The sequence below is a fragment of the Vulpes lagopus genome, chromosome 14, assembly GCF_018345385.1.
Source record: "Vulpes lagopus strain Blue_001 chromosome 14, ASM1834538v1, whole genome shotgun sequence".
Taxonomy (NCBI): domain Eukaryota; kingdom Metazoa; phylum Chordata; class Mammalia; order Carnivora; family Canidae; genus Vulpes; species Vulpes lagopus.
The window spans coordinates 18070561-18090875 of NC_054837.1; the positions used below are offsets into that span (position 1 = coordinate 18070561).

The 20315-nt window shown below is 50.0% G+C and overlaps 1 protein-coding gene across 4 annotated transcripts in view; it reads left to right on the forward strand.

Annotated features, from left to right (window-relative positions):
- The window catches only part of WSCD2 (WSC domain containing 2), a 117399-nt gene that overhangs the window by 48201 nt on the left and 48883 nt on the right, over window positions 1-20315 (forward strand). For 3 of the 4 annotated variants that reach the window (XM_041729365.1, XM_041729367.1, XM_041729366.1), the window contains exon 2: window positions 15003-15936. In XM_041729365.1, the coding sequence (XP_041585299.1) occupies window positions 15558-15936 (379 nt within the window). In that variant the 5' untranslated portion in view covers window positions 15003-15557. Of the gene's footprint in view, window positions 1-10968; window positions 11244-15002; window positions 15937-20315 lie in introns of those variants that run through there. The other variant, XM_041729363.1, reaches the window with a different exon arrangement.

Sequence of the window (20315 nt, forward strand, 5' to 3'; positions counted from 1 at the left end):
GCCCTACTTGCTTCCCAGGACTCTGGGCAGGGAGGAGAGGAGCTTCCCTGCCCCTAGGGGCCCTATTGCTGCAGGTTGAGCACCCAGCCCGCCCCCTGCCTCCCTTTCCCTCTCAGGATGTAAGGAGACAGACCTCCCTCCTTCCTTCCCGGGGCAGATTTATTCCTGGGGGTGTGTGGGCGGATGCGTGTTTGTGTGGGGGATGTTTGTCTAAATTTAAAGACATCATGACAGCAACAGCCTATTAATGTTGAGACTGGGGAGTCTCTCCTTTAGAAGAATCACGAACAAGCTGACAGAGCAGGTGCCGCCCCGGTTCTAACTTCTGCCCCAGGCCCGCCCCTCCCAGCTCCAGCTCTGTGCCTGCCGGGCCCCCTGGCAGCAGGGGGTAATAATAGGGGCGTGGGGGGGGGTGATGGGGAGATCACTGGTTATGGTGAGCCCTTGTTGATGTATGCAAGTGTTGAATCACCTTATCATACACCCGAAAAAGTGGCCTGTTTGTGCCCATTTTATAGGTCTTGAGTTACGAATTGACAGCTGACGTAGGGTTTCAGGGAGTCCCTTACATTCCAGAACCCCAGTACCCTCAGCCAAGCCTTGGCTGCCTGTGTTGGTTCAAACAAAGTTAGCAATAGTTTTGATTGTGTTGAGACCCAGCAATGTGCCCAGCCCTGTGCTAATAAGCATTTTATGTGTGTTACTTGGGCAAACCCTGTATTTCTTTTATTTATTTGCTTTATCCAGTAGGCTCCACGCTGGGTGGAGGACCTGAACTCACAACCCTGAGACCAAGACCTGAGCTGAGATCAAGAGTCGGATGCTTGGATTGAGCCACCCAGGTGCCCCTTGAGCAAAACCTTTAAAACAACCCATGCAAGGGTGCCTGGGTGGTTCAGTCAGGCGTCCGACTCTTGGTTTCGGCTCTGGTCATGATCTCAGGGTTGTGAGATGGAGTCCTACATCCACCTCTACACTTAGCATGGAGTCTACTTCAGATTCTCTCTCCCTCTCCCTCCTGCTCACACACACACTCTCTCTCTTTCTCTCAAAAAAAAAAAAATCTTTAAAACAACCCATGCAGCAGGGACCACCATTCATCCTGTTTTATGGATGAGGAGCCTGCAGCTTGGGGAGATAAGAGGCTTGCTTATCTTTTCAGTGCTAGTGATGAAGCCAAGATCCCAGGTCATGTCTCACTAACCCCAGAAGTCATGGGTTCTCCATCTTTCTTTCTTTCCTTTTTTTTTTTTTAAAGATTTTATTTATTTATTCATGAGAGACACCCAGAGAGGCAGAGACACAGACAGAGGGAGAAGTGGGCTCCCTGCGGGAAACCTGATGTGGGACTCAATCCCAGGACCTCAGGATCATGCCCTGAACCAAAGGCAGACGCTCAACCATTGAGTCACTCAGAGGGTGCCCCTCCATCTCTTTCTTTTAAAATTTTTTTTTAAAGATTTGTATTTATTTATTCATGAGAGACACAGAGAGAGAGGCAGAGACACAGGCAGAGGGAGAAGCAGGCTCCCTGCGAGGAGCCTCGATGAGGGACTCGATCCCAGATCCCGGGATCACACCCTGAGCCAAAGGCAGACACTCAACTGCTGAGCCACCCAGGCATCCCCTCCATCTCTTTCTTTAGACCACAGCCAGTCAGAGGGAAAAAAGGAAAGACAGGCAAAAATGACCAAAAAAAAAAAAAAAAATCACCTCTACACCTACCCTGCAAGAGGTAATGTCTTTATGTACATTGGTGAGTTTCCGTCCAGCTGTTTTTCTCTGCCGAAGGGGACAGTCTTGCTCCAGGCAGCTGACCTTTGGTGTTCTGTAATTGCTGAGCAATTTAGAGATGCCTGGAAATATATAATTTATGTGCACATCTTTCATCCTGGTCACTGGAAGGCAGTGAGGCATGGCTGTCTCCCAGGGAGAATTTCAACCTTGACACGGGAGGAGATGGGATCTTAGGGGCTCAGAACAGAATTTCGTAATCTGAGAACCTGCCAACATTGAAGCTGACCCCAGTACCCCAGCACAGAATGCTGGGTGTCAGGGATCCTGGCGTGGAACCTTATAATCAATCTCACGACATGTGCTCGCTTCGGCAGCACATATACTAAAATCTCATGACAGACAATTTTGGGGTAAAATCCTAGAAGTAAGCTCTAGAAACAGAGACTAAACTCTGTAAATCTGGAATCAGAGGGTTCAAGGGTGGTCTTCGGGTCCGTATCTCTGTTCTTTTGGCAATTCCAGGGGGTAAGAAGCCATGCTTGGTCCGAATGAGAAGCTCTGGTTTCTGGCTTTAGGTGCGACCCTAAACATGTCTGGACTAATCATTACATGATGTCTGCTCTTTGTCATTTGTGAGTCAGGATGGAGGTTTCCTGCCATGTGCTCTGAACGGGGGATGGAGAAACAGAGGTGGGTGCATATGTACATGTGCTGTGAGGGGAGGCGACAGGCATGGGGATGTATGACTTCATGCATGCGTGCGTCTCTGGTGGTATGTATGCTCACATGCTACCTTCTGGATGGTGTCCAGATGGCGAACCAGGCAGCTGAGGTACGGGGCAGTTTCCAGCAGTGGTTACCCTCATGGAGGGGATGTCTCTGTGTTGGGTGCCAGCAGATCTCCTTGGGCCACTAAAGGCCATGGTGAAGATACCACAGGGGTCTGAGGACCCCCGTACCTTCTGTAAGCCCTCATTCCCAGCTGAGGAGCCTCAGGGGTGGCACCAGCCTGATGAGCAGACCCTCCGGAGAAAGGCCTTCTGGGCCTTCAGAATCAGCCCACTCGCCCTGCAGAGGTTGAAGCACACTGCTGTAGCCAGAGGCAATGTCACGGGGACGTTGTGATTGAGGTTCTGGAGTCAGACAGGCCCAGGGTCGAGTCTAGCTCCGCCACTCACCAGCTCTGCCTTCTGGCCAGTTGACTGGCCTCCCCAACCTTCATTGCTTCATCTGTAAAGTGAGGTTAAAGCCAACCTGCCGATAGAGCCGCTGCGGAGAATCAGTGACACGGTGTAAGCAGAAGGCCCCAGCACCTAGTAGGTGTGCAGTCAGCAGTTTATACATTGTCCTTTTTCCCTAGGGAGGGTGTCAAGGCTTTCCCCTGTGGTCCAGGAGACCTGGGTTAAGAGTCACCGGCTGACTCCACCTTCCCCTTTGGGTCAATGGGGAAAGTGGCCTGGGGATTGTGAAGGGTCTTCCCCCCAGTTCTGTTGGGCTGAGAGCCCACTTCTTAGTTCTGCTCTAAGACTGGGGTGGGTGGGGTGCTCTGGAAGGGGAGAGAGCTTAGCACGCACAGCTGGGCTGGGGGCTCAGAGACCCTGTCCTACAACAGACACAGACGCACACCTCCATATACATTTGCACGTGCATACTAGACCTCCACACCTACACACAGATACATACATACAAACATGCATACACCTACATGCATACACACCCATGTCCCCACACAGATACAGACATGCAAACATACACGCACCTACACAGACATACACACGTACACATAGATACAGAGGTACAGACATCTATATAGATACACACACACGTACATACACCCAGACATACACAGACACACATGCACACCTACATAGACACAAGCACACATTCTCACACACATACACACTAGCTTGGGCAGAAGGACTGGGCTGGACGTTTGAGGGTGGGAGCGAGGGTTCTTGCTGGGGAAACCGCTGGTGAAAACCCTTCTGTGGTCCAGCTGCTAATAGGAGCTGTCACTGGTCCTAAATTAGATTTTAATCCGCCTTGGCCAGCGGCGGGGGGCCAGCAAGTGTCGAAAGGGTGGGATTGACTTGTGGTGAGGACGGGTGGGGGGAGGTGGCGCGGAGGTGAGGGGGCTGGCAGGGAGAGAGGCACGAGCAGGAGGAGGAAAGTTGTAGGGCAGCGGGCTTGGTTTGGGAACTGGCGCCCCACTGGCCTGGCTGTGGAACCCCGGACAACCCTTGAACCTCTCTGAGCCTCAGGTTCCTCATCTGTCAACCCTCAGACTTGCTCTAACAGGCTTCAAAGGAGCTTTTTTCTTCTACGATTCTATGGTAGCATAATAACAATAGTAATAATGATGGGAATAGCGGAAACTTACTGAACCCTTACTGGGGTCCAGGTCCACGGGAGGCGTTGCCCACGGATGGGGTAGATTTCATCTGACTGTCTCTGGGCTTCAGTTTCCCCTTCTGTAAAAGGAGACTGTTTCCCTGAGGCCAATGATCTCCAGACTTCTTCCAGCTGTTTGTCACCTGCGCTAAGGAACTTGCTTAAAGACCAGAGGGGGGTCTTTGAGCTCTGAGGACTGACAGCCCTATCTATGCCTTTCCCCCTGTGATCTCCACCCCCAGCCTCCATTGCTGATAAAGGGCCAGATAGGAAATAATTTAGGCTTTGGGGGTCACGTGCTGTCTGCTGCTGCTTATCCTCCTTCTTCTTTCTTCTTCCTTCTTCCTTCTTCCTTCTTCCTCCTTCTTCCTTCCTTCCTTCCTTCCTCCTCCCCCTCCTCCTCCTCCTCCTCCTTCCTCCTCCTCCTCCTCCTCCTCCTCCACTTCTTCTTCTTCTTCTTCTTCTTCTTCTTCTTCTTCTTCTTCCTCTTCCTCTTCTTCTTCTTCTTTTAATTTGTTTTTATTTAAGTTTGATTTGCCAACATACAGTATAACACCCAGTGCTCATCTCATCTTTGCATCTTTGCAACCCTTTAAAAACAAAAGCCAGGAATGCCTGGGTGGCTCAGTAGTTGAGCATCTGCTTTTGGCTCTGGTCGTGATTCTGGGGTCCTGGGATCCAGTCCCACATTGGGCTCCCTGCAAGGAGCCTGCTTCTCCCTCTGCCTATGTCTCTGCCTCTTTCTCTCTCTCTGACTCTCATGAATAAATAAATAAAATCTTTTAAAAATCTATATTTATGTGCCATTCTTAGCTCTAGGGCTGACAAAAGCCAAGAGACAGTTTGGCCGAGGTCACAGTTTGCTGACCCCTAATAGCGACAAATGTTCTCACTTCATCTAAGTGCTTGACGTCCCATATGGTCAGGTCAAGACCAGAGCCTGCCCTTCTGGCCAGAGTTTTCCCTGAGCCCCACCTAGAAAGAAATTCTAGAGCCACCACCGATCCAATAAAGGGCCAGGACCTCAGCCTGCCCTCAGCCCTGCCAGTCAACCAACATTTCTTGACCCCAGCTCAGCCTTTGAGAGCCAAAGTCCTGGCCATCGTCTCCTGGGACAGGAGGGGTTCCTTGGAGGCCTCCTCCGCACCTCCTCACTGTACATGGTAGGAAACAGGTGTGCAGTTCTGACCTGGTGGAATGGGGTGCACGCTCTCCCCAAGCGGTCCTCTGCCCTCTGACCCTGCCTACCTGCTTTTGGGATGTGCTACGGCTCTTTCCCACTTCCCACTCCACACTGTGTCCTCTCTGCCTGTGACATTCTCGCCCCATATCTTCCCAGGGTCTCACCTTTCTCATTGATCGGGTTTCCACTCAAATGCCTTCTCAGTGGGTTCTCCTGCAACTGTTCTACCTGGAGTGGCTCTCCCCTGCTATTCTCCATCACTAGGGCTTTCAGATCATTTTAATGGACGTACAGCGAGAACAGCACTGTAGGTTAGGATCCAGAATGTACACGCATGCATGCATGCGCACGCACACACACACACACACACACACACACACACACACACACACAGCAAAAGGTTCACAAAATAATACATCTCCTTTGCTGCACATGAGGCAGTAACAGTTCACTGTTCCCTCCTCTCCCATCCTCTCCCCTCCCTCCCTTCCTCCCTCCTTCCTCTCTGTTCTCTGATACCCCCTGTAGGTCTGCCCCTGTGGGTAAACATTCTGCCCAGAACCACCAGAGCCATCCATTATCTCCCCCAGACAATTAGCAACCTATTAAGGAACTCTATGCAAATGCACACTAATTGACCCACGACAGAGCAGCTCCTGGAGAAGGATGACTCCAGATGGCTTAATGATAGGAATTTAGGGCCTTTCTTTAGAAGTCCCACTTGGGGAGGAAAGTGATCTGGGCTCTGAGAAGGGCTGCCAGCTGCCAGTCTGACAGGGGAGGCCAGGGGATGGAGTGAGTTGCACCTTTGGGTCCCTTTCATTGAACCATTGGACGAGGGGAGCAGTCCCTTCACCTCTTAACCCTCCTCCCTGCTCTATCCCTTCTTGCTGCTACTCTAGTGGGTCTCACCTTTTCAGGTGTAAGATTGCATTCCCTCTTAAAAGAGGGAATAGACTTTTTTAGAGATTTTATTTATTTATTTGACAGAGAGAGTGCGCACAAGCAAGGGGAGTGGCAGGCAGAGGGAGGGGGAGAAACAGACCCTCCACTGAGCAGGAAGCCCAATGTAGGGCTCAATCCCTGGACTCTGAGATCATGACCTGAGCTGAAGGCAGATGTTTGCTTCACCAGCTGAGCCACCCAGGCACCCCAGATTTTTACTTTGTAAGGCAATTTTAGGTTTACAGCAAAATTGAGCAGAAAGTACAGGATGCCTCCTGCCCTACATCTGCACGGCCTCCCTCACCATCGACATCCCACACCCACGGTAGAACATGTGTTACGATTGGTGGACCTACACCAGCATGGCCCTGTCACTTGGAGCCCATAGTTTACATCGGGGTTCACTCACGGTGGTTGGTGTACCTTCTATGAGTTTGGACAAACCCATAATGACCTGCATCCACCAAGCGGTATTACACAGAATACTTCCCTGCCCTCAGAATCCTCTGTGCTCCCCTCCATTCTTCCTTTCCCCCAACCCTTGGCAACCACTGGTCTTTTTACTGTCTCTCTGGTTTTGCCTTTTCTAGAATGTCCTGTAGTTGGAATCATACAGAACATAGCCTCTTCAGGTTGGCTTCTTCCACTTACTAAGATGCATTTAAGTAAGGTTCCTCCGTGTCTTTTAATGGGTTGAGAGCTCATTTCTTTTTAGCACCGAGTAATATTCCATTGTCCAGATGGACGGCAGCTTATTTACCTGTTCACCCACTGAAGGACATCTCGGCTGACTCCACGTTATTACAGTGATGAACAAAGCTGCTGTAAGCATCTGTATGTAGGTTTTTGTGTGGACCTCAGGGTTCAACTCCTTTGGATGGATGCGAAGGAGCACAATTTCTTACGATGGTAAGATATGTTTAGTTTTGTATGGCTGCCCTTTGAACACTACCTCCAGCTAACTCTTATCGAGTCCCTGCTATATACCTAGCTCCATAGTAAGAAAAGTACCCACATTTTCTCATCCGGCGCTGTCTCCAGGCCTGGGAGGCTGGCACTTAGCCCTCCGTGAGTCAGGGACCCAAAGCTTTCTTGGCTCCTCTGTCTCAGTCTGTTTTCTTCTTCCTCTCTCTGCAGACTAACTTTAGCTCTTCTTTGGCCATGTGATGACAGCTTCTAGTCCAAGTGACAGGCAGAGATTGTTCCCGTCTCAAATCCCAGCTCCACATTCTGCGGGAGAGAGGGCAAGAATTGATGGGCCAGTTTTATATCTGAGTCCACTTATGGTCACCTGCAATGCCAGTGGGCATGTTTTATGGTATAATCATGGCCGCTGGAGCCTGCCCCCATGAACAGGGGGTTGGAAATCACTCACTAGACAGACTCACCCCCCAAAATGTGTCCTCCACACCTACCTTGGGTGGTCAAGATTGATCAAAATAACTCACTGAATCTTCATCTTTTTCTGTGAAGTCTGGGCAAATGGTGTTGATCATGAGAAGTGGGGAGATGCTTTGTTGAGTTGGCCAAAGTTGGGGCAGAGTATGACCACGTACTGAGAAATTGTTACGTAACGCTCAGTGGAATGCAGGATTTGGAGCCAGGCTGCTGGAGTGTGAACTCTGCTCCACCACTTCCTAGCCGTGTAATGTTACACAGATGCCTTAGCCTCTCTAAAACCTTAGTTTTCTCATCTGTAAAATGGGGCTGATTAATTAGACCTTTCTTTTAGGATGGTTAAAAGTGCCCGACACACTAGGTGCTCAGTGAATGTAAGTACATCCTATTATACGGTGCTATGTATTTTACACACATTAGCTCGTACTTTTATACCCTTCCAGTGAGGCAGTGGAGATTGGCCATATTTTGGTAGGTGAGGAAACTGAGTCTCAAAGAGGCAGACTGCTTGTTGAAGATCACACAACCACCGTATGGCTGAAGCAGGTTCAAACCAGAAATGTCTGCCTCTCGATCAGTTCTCCCCTGCTCGTTTCTATTCACTGTGGCCCAGCAAGTTCTCCACAACAAGTGAAGATGGCCATAAAGTTTGCCCGCAGAGCAAGAGGCACTGGAGTCATTACCCAGGGAAACTAAATTTTAATATTTATTTTTAATGGGCACCATATGCTCCTTTTGATTTTTTTATTTAATTACATCATGGCAGATGGCTGGGTGTTAAAGGCCATTAAGCTAATGGCACTTTGCCTTCTCATTTATTTTCCTGAGTTTTGGGAAAGATGAATGATAATGGACGCGGATGGTGAGCTGTGGATGCTGGGTGGTGGTGGGTGAGTCTCGTCCTAGGAACGGAAGGAAGGAAGTGTGGGGGCTCTGAGACTCTTCTTGGTGCCTGTGTGAGCCTGGAGCAAGGTTTTGCCTGTGGGCACAGACACAAACGTGCAGAATCTTGGACACTGTAATCCCACTTCTAGGGCCCCCAAAGCAAGTCTGTATGTACCAAAGCACTCATTGCCCTTTGCACAGAGTGGCCAAAAACTGGGGGGAGGCAACCCAGCAGGTCCACTGTGGACACAGTGTCATCATTACACTGTGGACACCCATGAAGGAAGGATATATCCCGGGGGTGGGGGGGGGGGAGTCCATGGACCATATAGGGGTGTGAAGTTCTTCCCCAGGGTTAGTTGGGTTAAGAGAATTCTATATTCCTAAAGACCATGAGTGGAAATCATGAGACTGGCAAGTAATTTATAATGGTATATTTGGAGCTATTTCATTACTTTTTACACTTGCCAAAAGAACTTTGATTAGACTACCAGAGAATTGTTTGAGGGATGGTTTCCCATGTCTCCAAGCTCAGGAAGGATCCTTCCATGAGGCTGAGATTCCACTGAGAGGGAATGGGTAAGGGGGGAGTTAATTGTTCTGGTGCTCTACTTGGTGTGTGCCAGTGTATCACGACACAGAGGTTTAGACAGTTATGCACTTGAATTCATGCTCCGTGTCTTGCGAGCTGTGTTCTTGGGCCAATCACTTCATCTCTGTGAGCCTTGGCTTCCCCATCTATAAAATGGGTATAATCATAACTATGTCTACAGCATCCTGACTCTTTTCCTTCCCTGAGTGGGGAAGGAAAGACAGGGAAGGGAAGAAACCAACAGGGTGTGCTGTCAAGTCAGCCATTACGGAGGGAAACTGAGGCAGAGTCCCTCCAGGGAGATGAGGAAGTCTCTTTAACTCAGCCTGACAGTTACCCTATCACAGGGATGAGGGAACTGGGGCATTTACACCGCAGCTCCCATCATTGCTTCCAAATGGCATTTGGGAGTTAACTCTCTGGGTCGGGCACATACGAAATCTGTTAAAGATCTCTCAGATTGGTGGGACTCCCTGTCTTTCCTTCCCCACTGAGTGGTTGAGCGTCTGCCTTCATCTCAGGTCGTGATACCTCAGTCCTGGGATCGAGTCCTGCATCAGTCTCCTCACAGGGAACCTGCTTCTCCCTCTGCCTGTGTCTGCCTATGTCTGTCTCTCTCATGAATAAATAAGTCAGATCTTAAAGAAGAAAAGATCTCTGAGATTGGCAAAACTGCAATAGGCTGACAACGTTAACTGTTGATGCCAGTTTGGAGCAACAGGAAGACCCGTACACCAACTGGGCGGGGGGGGGGGGGGGGAATTGTCGGTATAGCCTTTTGGAAAACCAATCAGCATTTCTTTGGGTTGTCTTGAGATGCTCACACAGTAGGCTCTAGGAATTCCACTCCTGGGTATACGTACGTCCTTCATTCTTGTAGTCGGGTATTAGGAGACCACAGGTTCCAGTGTTTGCAGCAGCTGGTGAGGGGAATTTATTCTACCCCAGCCATACAAGTTAAGAATTGACAGAGAAACTCTCTGCAGGAAAATAGGGTCCTTCTACCAGAGGAAAAAAAAGGGCGCTGGGCAGGCAAAACCACATGCATTACCTACAAATTATTCTGATAAGCAGTAGTGGGTAGGTGACACTTGCCCACATGAACTCATTTGGTCCTCACACAAATCCTGTGAGAAAAGTACTATGATTTCTCCCATTCTACAGATGGAGAAACTGAGGTACAAAGAGGTTAATAATCACCTCAAAGGTTCTCAAAGGGATTAAATGGCCCAATGGGGATATGATGCTCGGCACAGTGCCTGGCACATAGTAAATGCTCAACAAATACTGGTGATTTCTGTCTGATGATATTCTTATCATTAGGCCAATACTAAAATTTCATCTCTGGTCTGGGCTCCCGGTTTTCTGGAGAGCCCCGAGTGTGTCTCCTACCCAGAGTGCAAAGATATCAAAACTTCACAAACCTGATTTATTGGGAGCTCTCTCATGGCTCCCATCCAAGCTCGGATGTCAGAGGGGTCAGCTGGTTCCTGGGGCTGGTGCCCTCAAGTCAATTTCTAAGGGCCAGAGGGGGGGGGCACCCCTGCCCAGACTCACGGGCTTCCAGCCAGACCTACCTGCCCCCACAATCTGGAAGGACAGCTCCATGGCCCCCCCAGGGGAGAGAGCCATGGGGCAGGCTGTACCTCCTATTTTCCCTCCCTGCAGGGCAGCTCTGCCCCGCCAGTCATTTTCTTGGCAGCTCAGCACCAGCGGTTCATTCGGTGCTAAAAATAGGCTGTGTTTAGACACTCTGAGGCTCCAGCTGGAAACACGAACTGCAGTAAGTAACCAAATGCTACCATTCTTGCAAAGGGGGCCTCTAGCCCTCACCCTTGTGGAGACTCACGCCAGCCCTGGGAGGGAGGCAGGCTAGGGATCAGTTCATCCGCCACATTCAGTGGGGAAACTGAGCTCAGAGGATTCTTATGCAGAATGGAGAGGGATGGAGCCTGAGAGCTCATCGTGAGCACCAACTCCAGCCCCGTGGGCTGCCACTTCCGACCCTCCCAAGATCCCAAGAAGAAGACTCTCTGGTTGGCCCATTTCATAGAAATCTGCAACTCACGGAGGGGAGGGCACCTGCCGGGGTCTCACACCGGTTAGTGACAGGTGAGAATGTTGCCGGGATTGTGGTTTCCAACATGTAATGGGCACACGGAGACGGAGAGGTGAAGGCCAGCATGTGCCCCCAGCTCAGGGATGTAGATGTGCGGTCTGTGGGCTGGGGAGAACCATCACCTGCCTCGGGGGTTGCTGGGAGGGAGGGGTTTGTGAGAATGTTCGCAAAGTCTTTGAATGCAGTGTCCAGCATGTAGTAGGTGTTCAACAAATGGCACTTGGTTTTGTTGCCCCATTCCCTTTGAGGTTAGAATTTCTGTCTGGAGAGAGAGACAGAGGGAAAGAGACAGAGTAGTCTTTGAGGGTTCCCTTGGGGAGGTGGGGCTGCAGCTGAGTGGGGAACCCTGAACCCCAGGACCACCCAGAGCTGAGAAATGGAAGCCACCATCTCCACAGAGCCCTGAACATTGTCCTCTGAGGCTGTCACCGTGTCCTGATGTCAGGGTTTCGGTTTAAGCTCCCAGGGGAGGTCAGAGCCCTGACTCTTTTTCAAGAATTTCCGGTACCTCTTGGGGACCTACTGTACTTCAGATGCTGGGGCTCACATGAGGAGAGAACAGACAGGGCCCCCCCACCTCTGTGGATCCCAGGTTCCGGGGGGCTCTCCCTCTGGGACCCTCCCTCCCGGCCCTGGCAGGGGGCCATGCATGGCTCAAGTCAGCCCTGCCCCCGGTTCCCTGGAGGAGCCCCTCCTCATCGCAGCCCCTTCCCGGGTGGGGCCCCTTCACTCCCCACATCACCCATGCCTTCGTCTCTTCCTGTTCCCTGCCAGCTTCTAATGAGCTCATTATCCTCTTAAAACCCATTTGGCACCCACTTAGAGAAAAGATGTGTTGAAATAGAAAAGAACGAGAAGGGAACAACAAAAAAGGACTAGACCCAGAAATATCCTCAGAGAGACAAAAAGCCACAGGGAACGTAACAGCCAGAATCTCTGCCGTCTCCACGGCAGCAAATGTGCTGCTGAGGCAAATGCCTTTGAAGGCTGCTCACATGTGCCCTTGAGAGGAGTGGGGCGGGGGAGGGGTGTGTGTGCTTTCCTGGAGCACCTACTGTGTGCCAGGCAGTGCCTTCCTACCTTTTAAAATACAGTCCTCCCAGAAGTCGTATCTTTTGGGAGGTGTCAAGATTCTTATGCCCACTCTCCAGGCGAGGCACTTCGGTGGGCAAGAACAGGTGTTGACCCAGTCACATACCTGGTGGGTGGAAGAGGTAGGATCTGAACCCAGATCTGTCCACCTCCGGAGCCCATGCTCTCGGCTGTCTGCTTCTGAAAGGGCTAGTGTTCCCCTGTCTCCATCCCCATGATGGCTGCTGGCTCTTTCTCAGCCTGGCCCAGCTGCAGAAACATCTGGCAGGTGTGTAATCTGCATGGAATACGATGGGTCACTACCCACTGCCTAGCAGTTTTCAAAGCTGATAAGAAATTGAGCTTTCTAAAGTGTCGATGTGACCATGAAACTTAAGTGGATCCACACGCATACAGTAAGAACATAGTCCAGACTCCTGAGCTTGGTGTTCAAGGCCCCCCACAGCTGTGTGGCCCTGGATAGATTACCTAATCTCTCTGAGCCTCATTTCTGTCTTCTGTAAAGTGGCTATAGATCTCCCTCATATAATTGTTTTAAGGATTAAGTCAGAGTACGTTATGTGTTCAGAGAAGTGTCTGGCACATAATAAGTGCTCAGGAAACATTAGCTATTAATATTAATTTGCTGCTCTATGTCTACTACAGGATTTATCACTATCTAGTATAGTGATTCAGTATGGTGGTTGATTAAATTGCTGCCTCCCTCAGTAGACTGAATTCTCTGGAAGTAGGACCCTGGATTCTTTATTCCTGCATCCCAAGCACACACAGTAGGCAAGCATCACACAGTTTTGAATACATGGAAGAAGAGGGAGAGCTGTATGGATGAATGGGTGGGTATAGTTCAGATGGATGGAGAGGTGAATGGATGGGTTAATGAACAGATGAATGGTGGGTGGTTGGATGGATGGGTAGGTGGATTGATGGATAGATGGATTAAGGGATGAACGATGGATGGATGGATAGATTGTGACTTAATGGATGGATGAGTAGGAGGACTGATGGATGGATGAAGGAAAGGAATGGACAATGGATGGATAGATTGTGGCTTAATGGATAGATGAGTAGGTGGATTGATGGATGGATTAAAGGATGATGGATGGATAGATTGTGACTTAATGGATGGATGAGTAAGAGGACTGATGGATGGATTAAAGGATGATGGATAGATAGATGGCTTGATGGATGAACAGGTGGTTTGATTCCACAAAAGCATGGATATGGGGCTATTGGATCTGTTTCAAGTGCCTAGAACAATAACTGGTGCATAGTAGGAGCTTAGTACTTCGTCCCAGAATGAACAGAGTGGCATATGGAGGACTGATGAATTCTACCTTGAACCACAGTTAAAACTCCCATGCTGCTCTGGTTGGGAGGGGCTGTTACCATTCAGGACCTCCAAAGGCTGCCAGTTAATCCTGTGCCAAGATTGTCACAAGGCCCCCTGCTGGTGACCATATGAGATCACATTGGCCTGAAGGTGTATTCTGTTTCCTAATTTACATTGTTTTCCTCCTGGCTAATGATCCTTAATGTTTACTCATAAAGCAGTGCCCTTGGGCCTCTGAGCCCATCACCATTACCTGAGGGCACCTTGTTACACCTGTAGGTTTTCCCTTCTACCAGAACGTCTGGTTTGAGAGGTTCAGATCTCCATATGTTACCAGGCTCTCAAGTGATTTTTTTTTTCCTCAGGTGATTGTGAATCAGATGCTCCTTGGACCACACTCTGAGGGGCCCCCTGTTAAAGAGTGAGCCACTGGGTGACTGGGAGACAGTGGAGATGGGCTGCTGCTTCAGGGCCTCTCTCTGAATCCCCAGGTGATACCCAGTCCATGTGGGACAAAAGCCGAGTCACAAAGGCAGTGGTTGAGAACTGTGGTTTTTGGATTTGGACTGTCCTGGGTTGAAATCCCAACCCCACCACTCACTGGCTATGTGGCCTCAATTTCCTAATCTATGAAGTGGGGAAATTGCTACCTCCCATGGGAACACTCGGAAGAATGAATGGGTGACACATGTAGAGGGCTTGGCACAAAGCTGGACATACTGTAGATGCTGAGTAAATGCAGAGGGAATGACCATGTTGCTAAATAATCCTGATTTCTTTTCCTTTTCTTCCTTGGATAGAAGAGAGAGGCTACAAATTTGATCTCCCCCCTTTAGAATGTGAGCCCTGTGCGGGGAGAGAACTTGATGTCTCTGGTTCACGGCTTTATCTCCAGAACTTAGCACAGCACCTGCTACATAGTAGGTACTTGCTATGTATTTGCTGTGGGGGAGAAAATGAATTTGATCTGGTTTAGAATCAGCAAGGTCCAGCAGGCAACTCTAGGAAGTACTTTTTGGACTTAAAATAATTTGCGAATTAGTGTATATTTGACACATATGTAGGAAGTGCGGGGCATAAGAACTTGCGTTTGTCCAAGATAAAGCTTGTCTCCAAACATGGGCCCAGTTGGAGTCAAGGCCCCAAATTCCCAGTTTGGTTTAAAGAAAAAGGTGGTATGCTGGAAGACCTGGCATTGCTGGATGCTTCAGGACTTTGGTTGCCTCCCTTCTCTTGGGCCTCTGCTTCCCCCTTGGGAAGGTTCAGAAACCCTTTGAGCTCTGGCCTCTGTGAGGGGGCTTCTTAAGCCTGTGTCTGTGCTGTTTTGCAGGTGGCAGCTGTGAGGCTTAGAGCTTGAGCTGATGGAAGGTGGCCAGCTTCTGTTTTCATGAGGTGGACACTGAGCTTGACCCCCAGCTTCAGAAGGAGCCAGAAAACTGCTTTGGGTGAACTCATCCAGCCCTCACGGTCCCGAGGAGCTGAGAAAAAAGGCGAGAAGTGAGCTGCAGTCCTGGTGGCCGACCGAGTTCTCCTATGATTGCTGTGGTCAGAATTCTTCAGGAACTCTGTGATACAAAGAACAAGATGTAGGAAAATAAGACCAACTCCTGGGCGTTGGGCCCCTTTTGTGGCCCAGGGAATCTCACCTTGACCCGAGGAGGGCTTCATTCACTTGGCCTCAACCAAGTGCTAGACTTGGCCTCCTGTTCTGGTTTTGGGACATCACCTTCACAGAGGGAAGAAGACTGCAGACCCCCAGGGGTTCCATCTCTAAGGGAAGCTTGGGAAACGCAGCCCCCTCGCTCCCCTTGTGGAACACTCCCCTCCCACTGCACCCCAACCCCGCCAGCCGAGCCCCAGTGAGCCAGTCCGGAATGATCCTGCTATGGCCAAGCTCTGGCTCAGATTCCAGCGGTACTTCCGCAGAAAGCCCGTGCGATTCTTTACCTTCCTGGTGCTCTATCTGACGGCCGGGAGCCTGGTCTTCCTGCACTCGGGCTTTGTGGGCCAGCCTGCCGTCTCCCAGGGCCAGGCCAGCCCCGCCGTGGGGGTGCCGGCCGAGGGCGCCGAGCTGCCCTTCTTGGGTGACCTGCATCTGGGCAGAGGCTTCCGGGACGCGGGCGACACCTCAAGCATCGCCCGCAGGTACGGACCCTGGTTTAAGGGCAAGGACGGGAGTGAGAGGGCCAAGCTGGGTGACTACGGTGGAGCCTGGAGCCGAGCCCTCAAGGGGAGGATCGTCCGGGAGAAGGAGGAGGAGCGAGGTAAGAGCGGTAGAAGGGACAGTGGCCAAGGAGAGTGGGGGGGCTGAGAAAAATACAGTAACAGCTCCCAGGTCTCAGTGTTTAATAGGAACCAGCTGCCATACAGCTAGAGCTACCAGCATGCCAGGGGGTTCACTGTCACCCCCATTGCAGAGGAGAAATTCGAAGCTCAGATTAAGTAACTTACCCAACCAAGGTCATGCAGCTTGTAAACAGCCAAGCATGGATTTGAACCCTACCTTTGTCAAGAGTTCAAAGCCTGATACTTCCTCGCAGCCTTTTTAGTCTCGTTAGATAAATACACATGAGGATGAAAGCAGCACCTCCTGAGCACTTACTATGTGCCAGGCACGTTTTTAAGCACTCTGCGTGCATTGAATTGTTACCACAATTCCGTGTGGAAGGTGCTGTGGTACCCATTTTAGGGATGAGGAAACCGAGGTACCAGGATCCCAAGGCTGCATAACTAGTAAGGGGCAGAGCTTCTGTTCTACTATGCCACCTGTCGGTCCGGCTTGCTGGATGGCTTAGGGGATGGCACTTGGAGGGTGTCACTACCGTGGTCACATTTCCGTGCATTTTCTTACCCTTTCAGTCACAAAGCTCTTTGAGAGTGTGGTACCTTCTCTGATTTCCACTGTGCCCCCATGGACTTGAGCAAGGAGTGTGATCCTATGCCCAGGTCACACCTCTGGAGACTGAGGCTTGGTGAAGGGAGACCCTTGCCCCCTGATGGTCTCCCAGAGTCCGCTGAGGTCTGCCCATCGTCTACCAGCATGTGGGGGAGGAGCCCACAACCCTGCAGTTCTTGAGATGAACACAAATGCATGTTTTGGGAATCCGGGCCAGATGGTTTGGGAAGATCCACCACGAATCAGGACAAGAGGAAAACCTCCCCAGCCTCTGTGTTCCCTGCCACATGTCACACTTCCGTGGTGATTCAACTCCTAGAAAACCCCTTCCCTTGCCTTGGAGGGAAGCAGGATTGGTGGTAGGGACTCACTCCAGGGGAGCACATTCCCCTGCTTCGGTCCCACCCTATACCTGGCTCCGAGGCCATCCAGGAGATCCCACCTTCCCACCCTCGGGGATTTCCTAGAATCTGCCTCTTTAAGACCCCAGCATTCACAGGGAGGTGGAGGAGAAGTTGGGGGTGGTGCCAGAAGAGACTGGGGAACTTGGATTCATAGTCCAGTTCCATCCCTGCCAGCTGTGTGGCTAGGCAAACGGCTTTACCTTCCCATGCTTTTGTCATTTTTTTTTTTTTTTAGATTTTATGTATTTATTTGTGTGGCGGGGGGTGGGCAGAGACACAGGCAGAGGGAGAAGCAGGTTCCCTGTGAAGAGCCTGATGCAGAACATAATCCCAGGACCCCCAGGATCACGACCTGAGCTGAAGGTAGATGCTCAACCACTGAGTCACCCAGGTGCCTGTAGTTTTGTCATTTGTAAACTAGGGACAGCAGCCCCTCCTGTCCAGGGCTTTTCCTGAAAGCTCACTGAGACAGTGGTTATAAAAGCACTTGGCACATACTAGGTTCTTAAAGGTGATCAGGAAATTCCTGTGGATCTACCTGCAGAAGGGACCCCACTTTGTAGGCATGGATGAGGTGTGAGGTGCTGCATTGACGGAGAAGTCATGAAGTGGCTTCTCTTTCCTTCTCCACACACCTGACTTTCCCCCACCACTCTCAACTCCTTTCAGTAATTTGCAAGCTCCAAAGTTTGTTAGAAGCCCACATCTTAGGATATACTGTAATCCCACTTAGGATAGATTCCAGAGTCTCCTATCGTGGTCACCTCTTCAACCTTATCTTGGAACACTCTCCACTGCCCCTCACCACCCCACCCTGCCCTACTGTCCTTCCTCTTCTTCACTGAATGCACCAAGCCCATTCCTAATGCAGGGTCTTTGGCCAGTTCTTTTTGTGTGGGATGCTCTTCCTCTGTATCTTTCTATGGAGCCCTTCTTCCTTCCTTTGCATCCCCAGTCTAACCTTGCTTTTCCATAGAGGCCTTCCTAAGTAAAATGGCCCCACTTTGTATCTGGTCACAACCATATCCCCTGGTTTTATTTTTGTGACAGCACTTACCACCATCCAGAGCATCCTGTTGATATGTTTGCTTCCTTGTTTGTAGTCTGCTTCCCCTACTTTAGTCCACTACCAGCTCCATGGGGGCAGAGCCCTATTCCCCACCCCCACCCCAGGCTGTTTGTTCAGCACCTGGGACAGCGCCCGACACTGACATGGTGCTCATACTTCTTGAATGAATGGAAGATTGGATGGACCCATGAATGAATGAGCATCCCTCAGTCTGGAGTGCCTCCAAAGGTCAACTCCACTCTTTCTCCAGCTCTCATCTTTGCTCACTTCCAGGAAATTGTTCCTGATCTCCCACCAGGCTTGATCAAATGATCCTCCTTCCTCTCTGGTCCTTGTCAGGGTCCTTAGGTGAATCTAATTACCTGTGCTTGTCAAGGTTCTGAATAGAATATGAATTCCTTCTGGTGTAGTTGATTCAAACAACACTCACAACACCTCCCAGTTGTTGTGAGAATGAGCTCTCACTGCCACCACTACTAGCAATTACTACCATTTCTTAAATACCAGCATCACCCCAGCCCCTGTCCTGTTTGTTTTTGACGTATTAAAGATTTTAAAATTTTTTATTTATTTGAGAGAGAGAGAGAGAGAGAGAGAGAGAGAGAGAGAGATGAGCAGGGGGAGAGGGGGAGCGAGAGAGGGAGAAGCAGACTCCCTGTGGAGCAGGGAGCCTGACACAGGGCTCACTCCCAGGACCCTGAGATCATGACCTGAGCCAAAGACAGATGCTTAACCAACTGAGCCACCCAGGTGCCCTGTTTTTCACATATTATTTGAGTGAAATGATATACGTAAAATGCTAATCACATCTCCTGGTTCATGATAATAGGTCACTTAATAGTTGTTGTTCCTCTCAGTAGTAGTAATAATAGCTACTGTCTATTGAGTGATCATTGTGGGCTAGACCATGTTGTAAATTGCCTTATTTAATTTCACCAATTTAATTTCAGCAATTCAGAATGTTAGAGACCACTGTTATTCTGTTTCACAAATGGGGAAAATTTTAAACTCAGAAACCCAGGTTACACGGGGAAGTGAGAAACTAAGATTTGAAACAAGGTTCATTGAATTCCAAAGCTGGCGAGCCTTTTCCTATACCACACTAACCCCTGTGCCCCCTGGAAATCGTATATATTTTACAAAATGTAAAGAGAGAAGGAAGAGAAAATAAGAAAGAAGCCTGGAGCCTAGAGCTCACAGCAGGCAGCCTTTGGAATCAGGCAGCGTTATTAAGAAAACACAAATCCGGCCTGTCCTTGATTAACTTATTCGGAGTTCAGCGAGGAAAGACAACGTATTAGATTAACGCTAATAAAAACAAGACGCTTCTCTGACCTGACGCTGAACACATTTGGTTTTTCTCTGAAGCTAGCAAGGGCTCTGCTTGATGCAGTGATGCGGGACTTCAGCTGTGAAGGATTCAGAACCCTTCACGGGGTGGGAGGGGAGGGAGGCCCTGCTCCCTGGCTGGCCTGGGGCTGGGTGAGAAGGAGAAGTCTGACTTCGTGAGTGGAGCTGGGGCCTACAGTATGCCATGCACCTTGCCGGGTCCTTTACGTAACTGCCACCCGGGAGAGCCTGAGCAGCCAAATTAGGGCCCAGCTTCCAGTTCTGCAGCTTGCTGACTGCAGCTTTGGGCAGGTCACTTCACCTCTCTGAGCCTCTGTTTTTCTTTTGGGGATGAGAAGTGCATAACAGTAGACGGCTATCAGATGATTCTAAAAGATAAATTGATTGTGTGCTAAGTGCTGGGCACTCTTCCAAGCACTTTGTACCTATTACATCACATAATCTTCACAGCAACCCAGTGAGGTGGACACTGTTACTAACTTCATCTTAGGGGGGAGGAAACTAAGGCGCAGAGAGGTTGAGTAATTTGCCCAAGGTTGTCCAGTAGGAAAAGGGAGTAAACTAGCAATTTGAACCTTGCTGGTCTGAGTCTTAACACCTGAACCTTAACCATCATAGCAGCTCGCTTCTCGGTGTACAGGAAGTGCTCAGCACAGAGGCTGGCATTCAGTAAGCACTTAATACATGCCAGTTATTACTATCAATACTGTAATTCTGCAGAAGAAAACAGAGAAGCAGATGTGACTTGCCTCAGGTGACACAGCTAGCCATGTGCAGAGCCCATACAGAAACCAAATCCAATTTGATTTTGAAGCCCGGGCATGGGGAGAATTGGTCTGCACTTCTGGGAGGAACAGCAGAGCACCCATTCCTCGTCATCTTCAGCTGAAGATACAATCTCTGCAGCCTGTCGAGGGTCTAGTC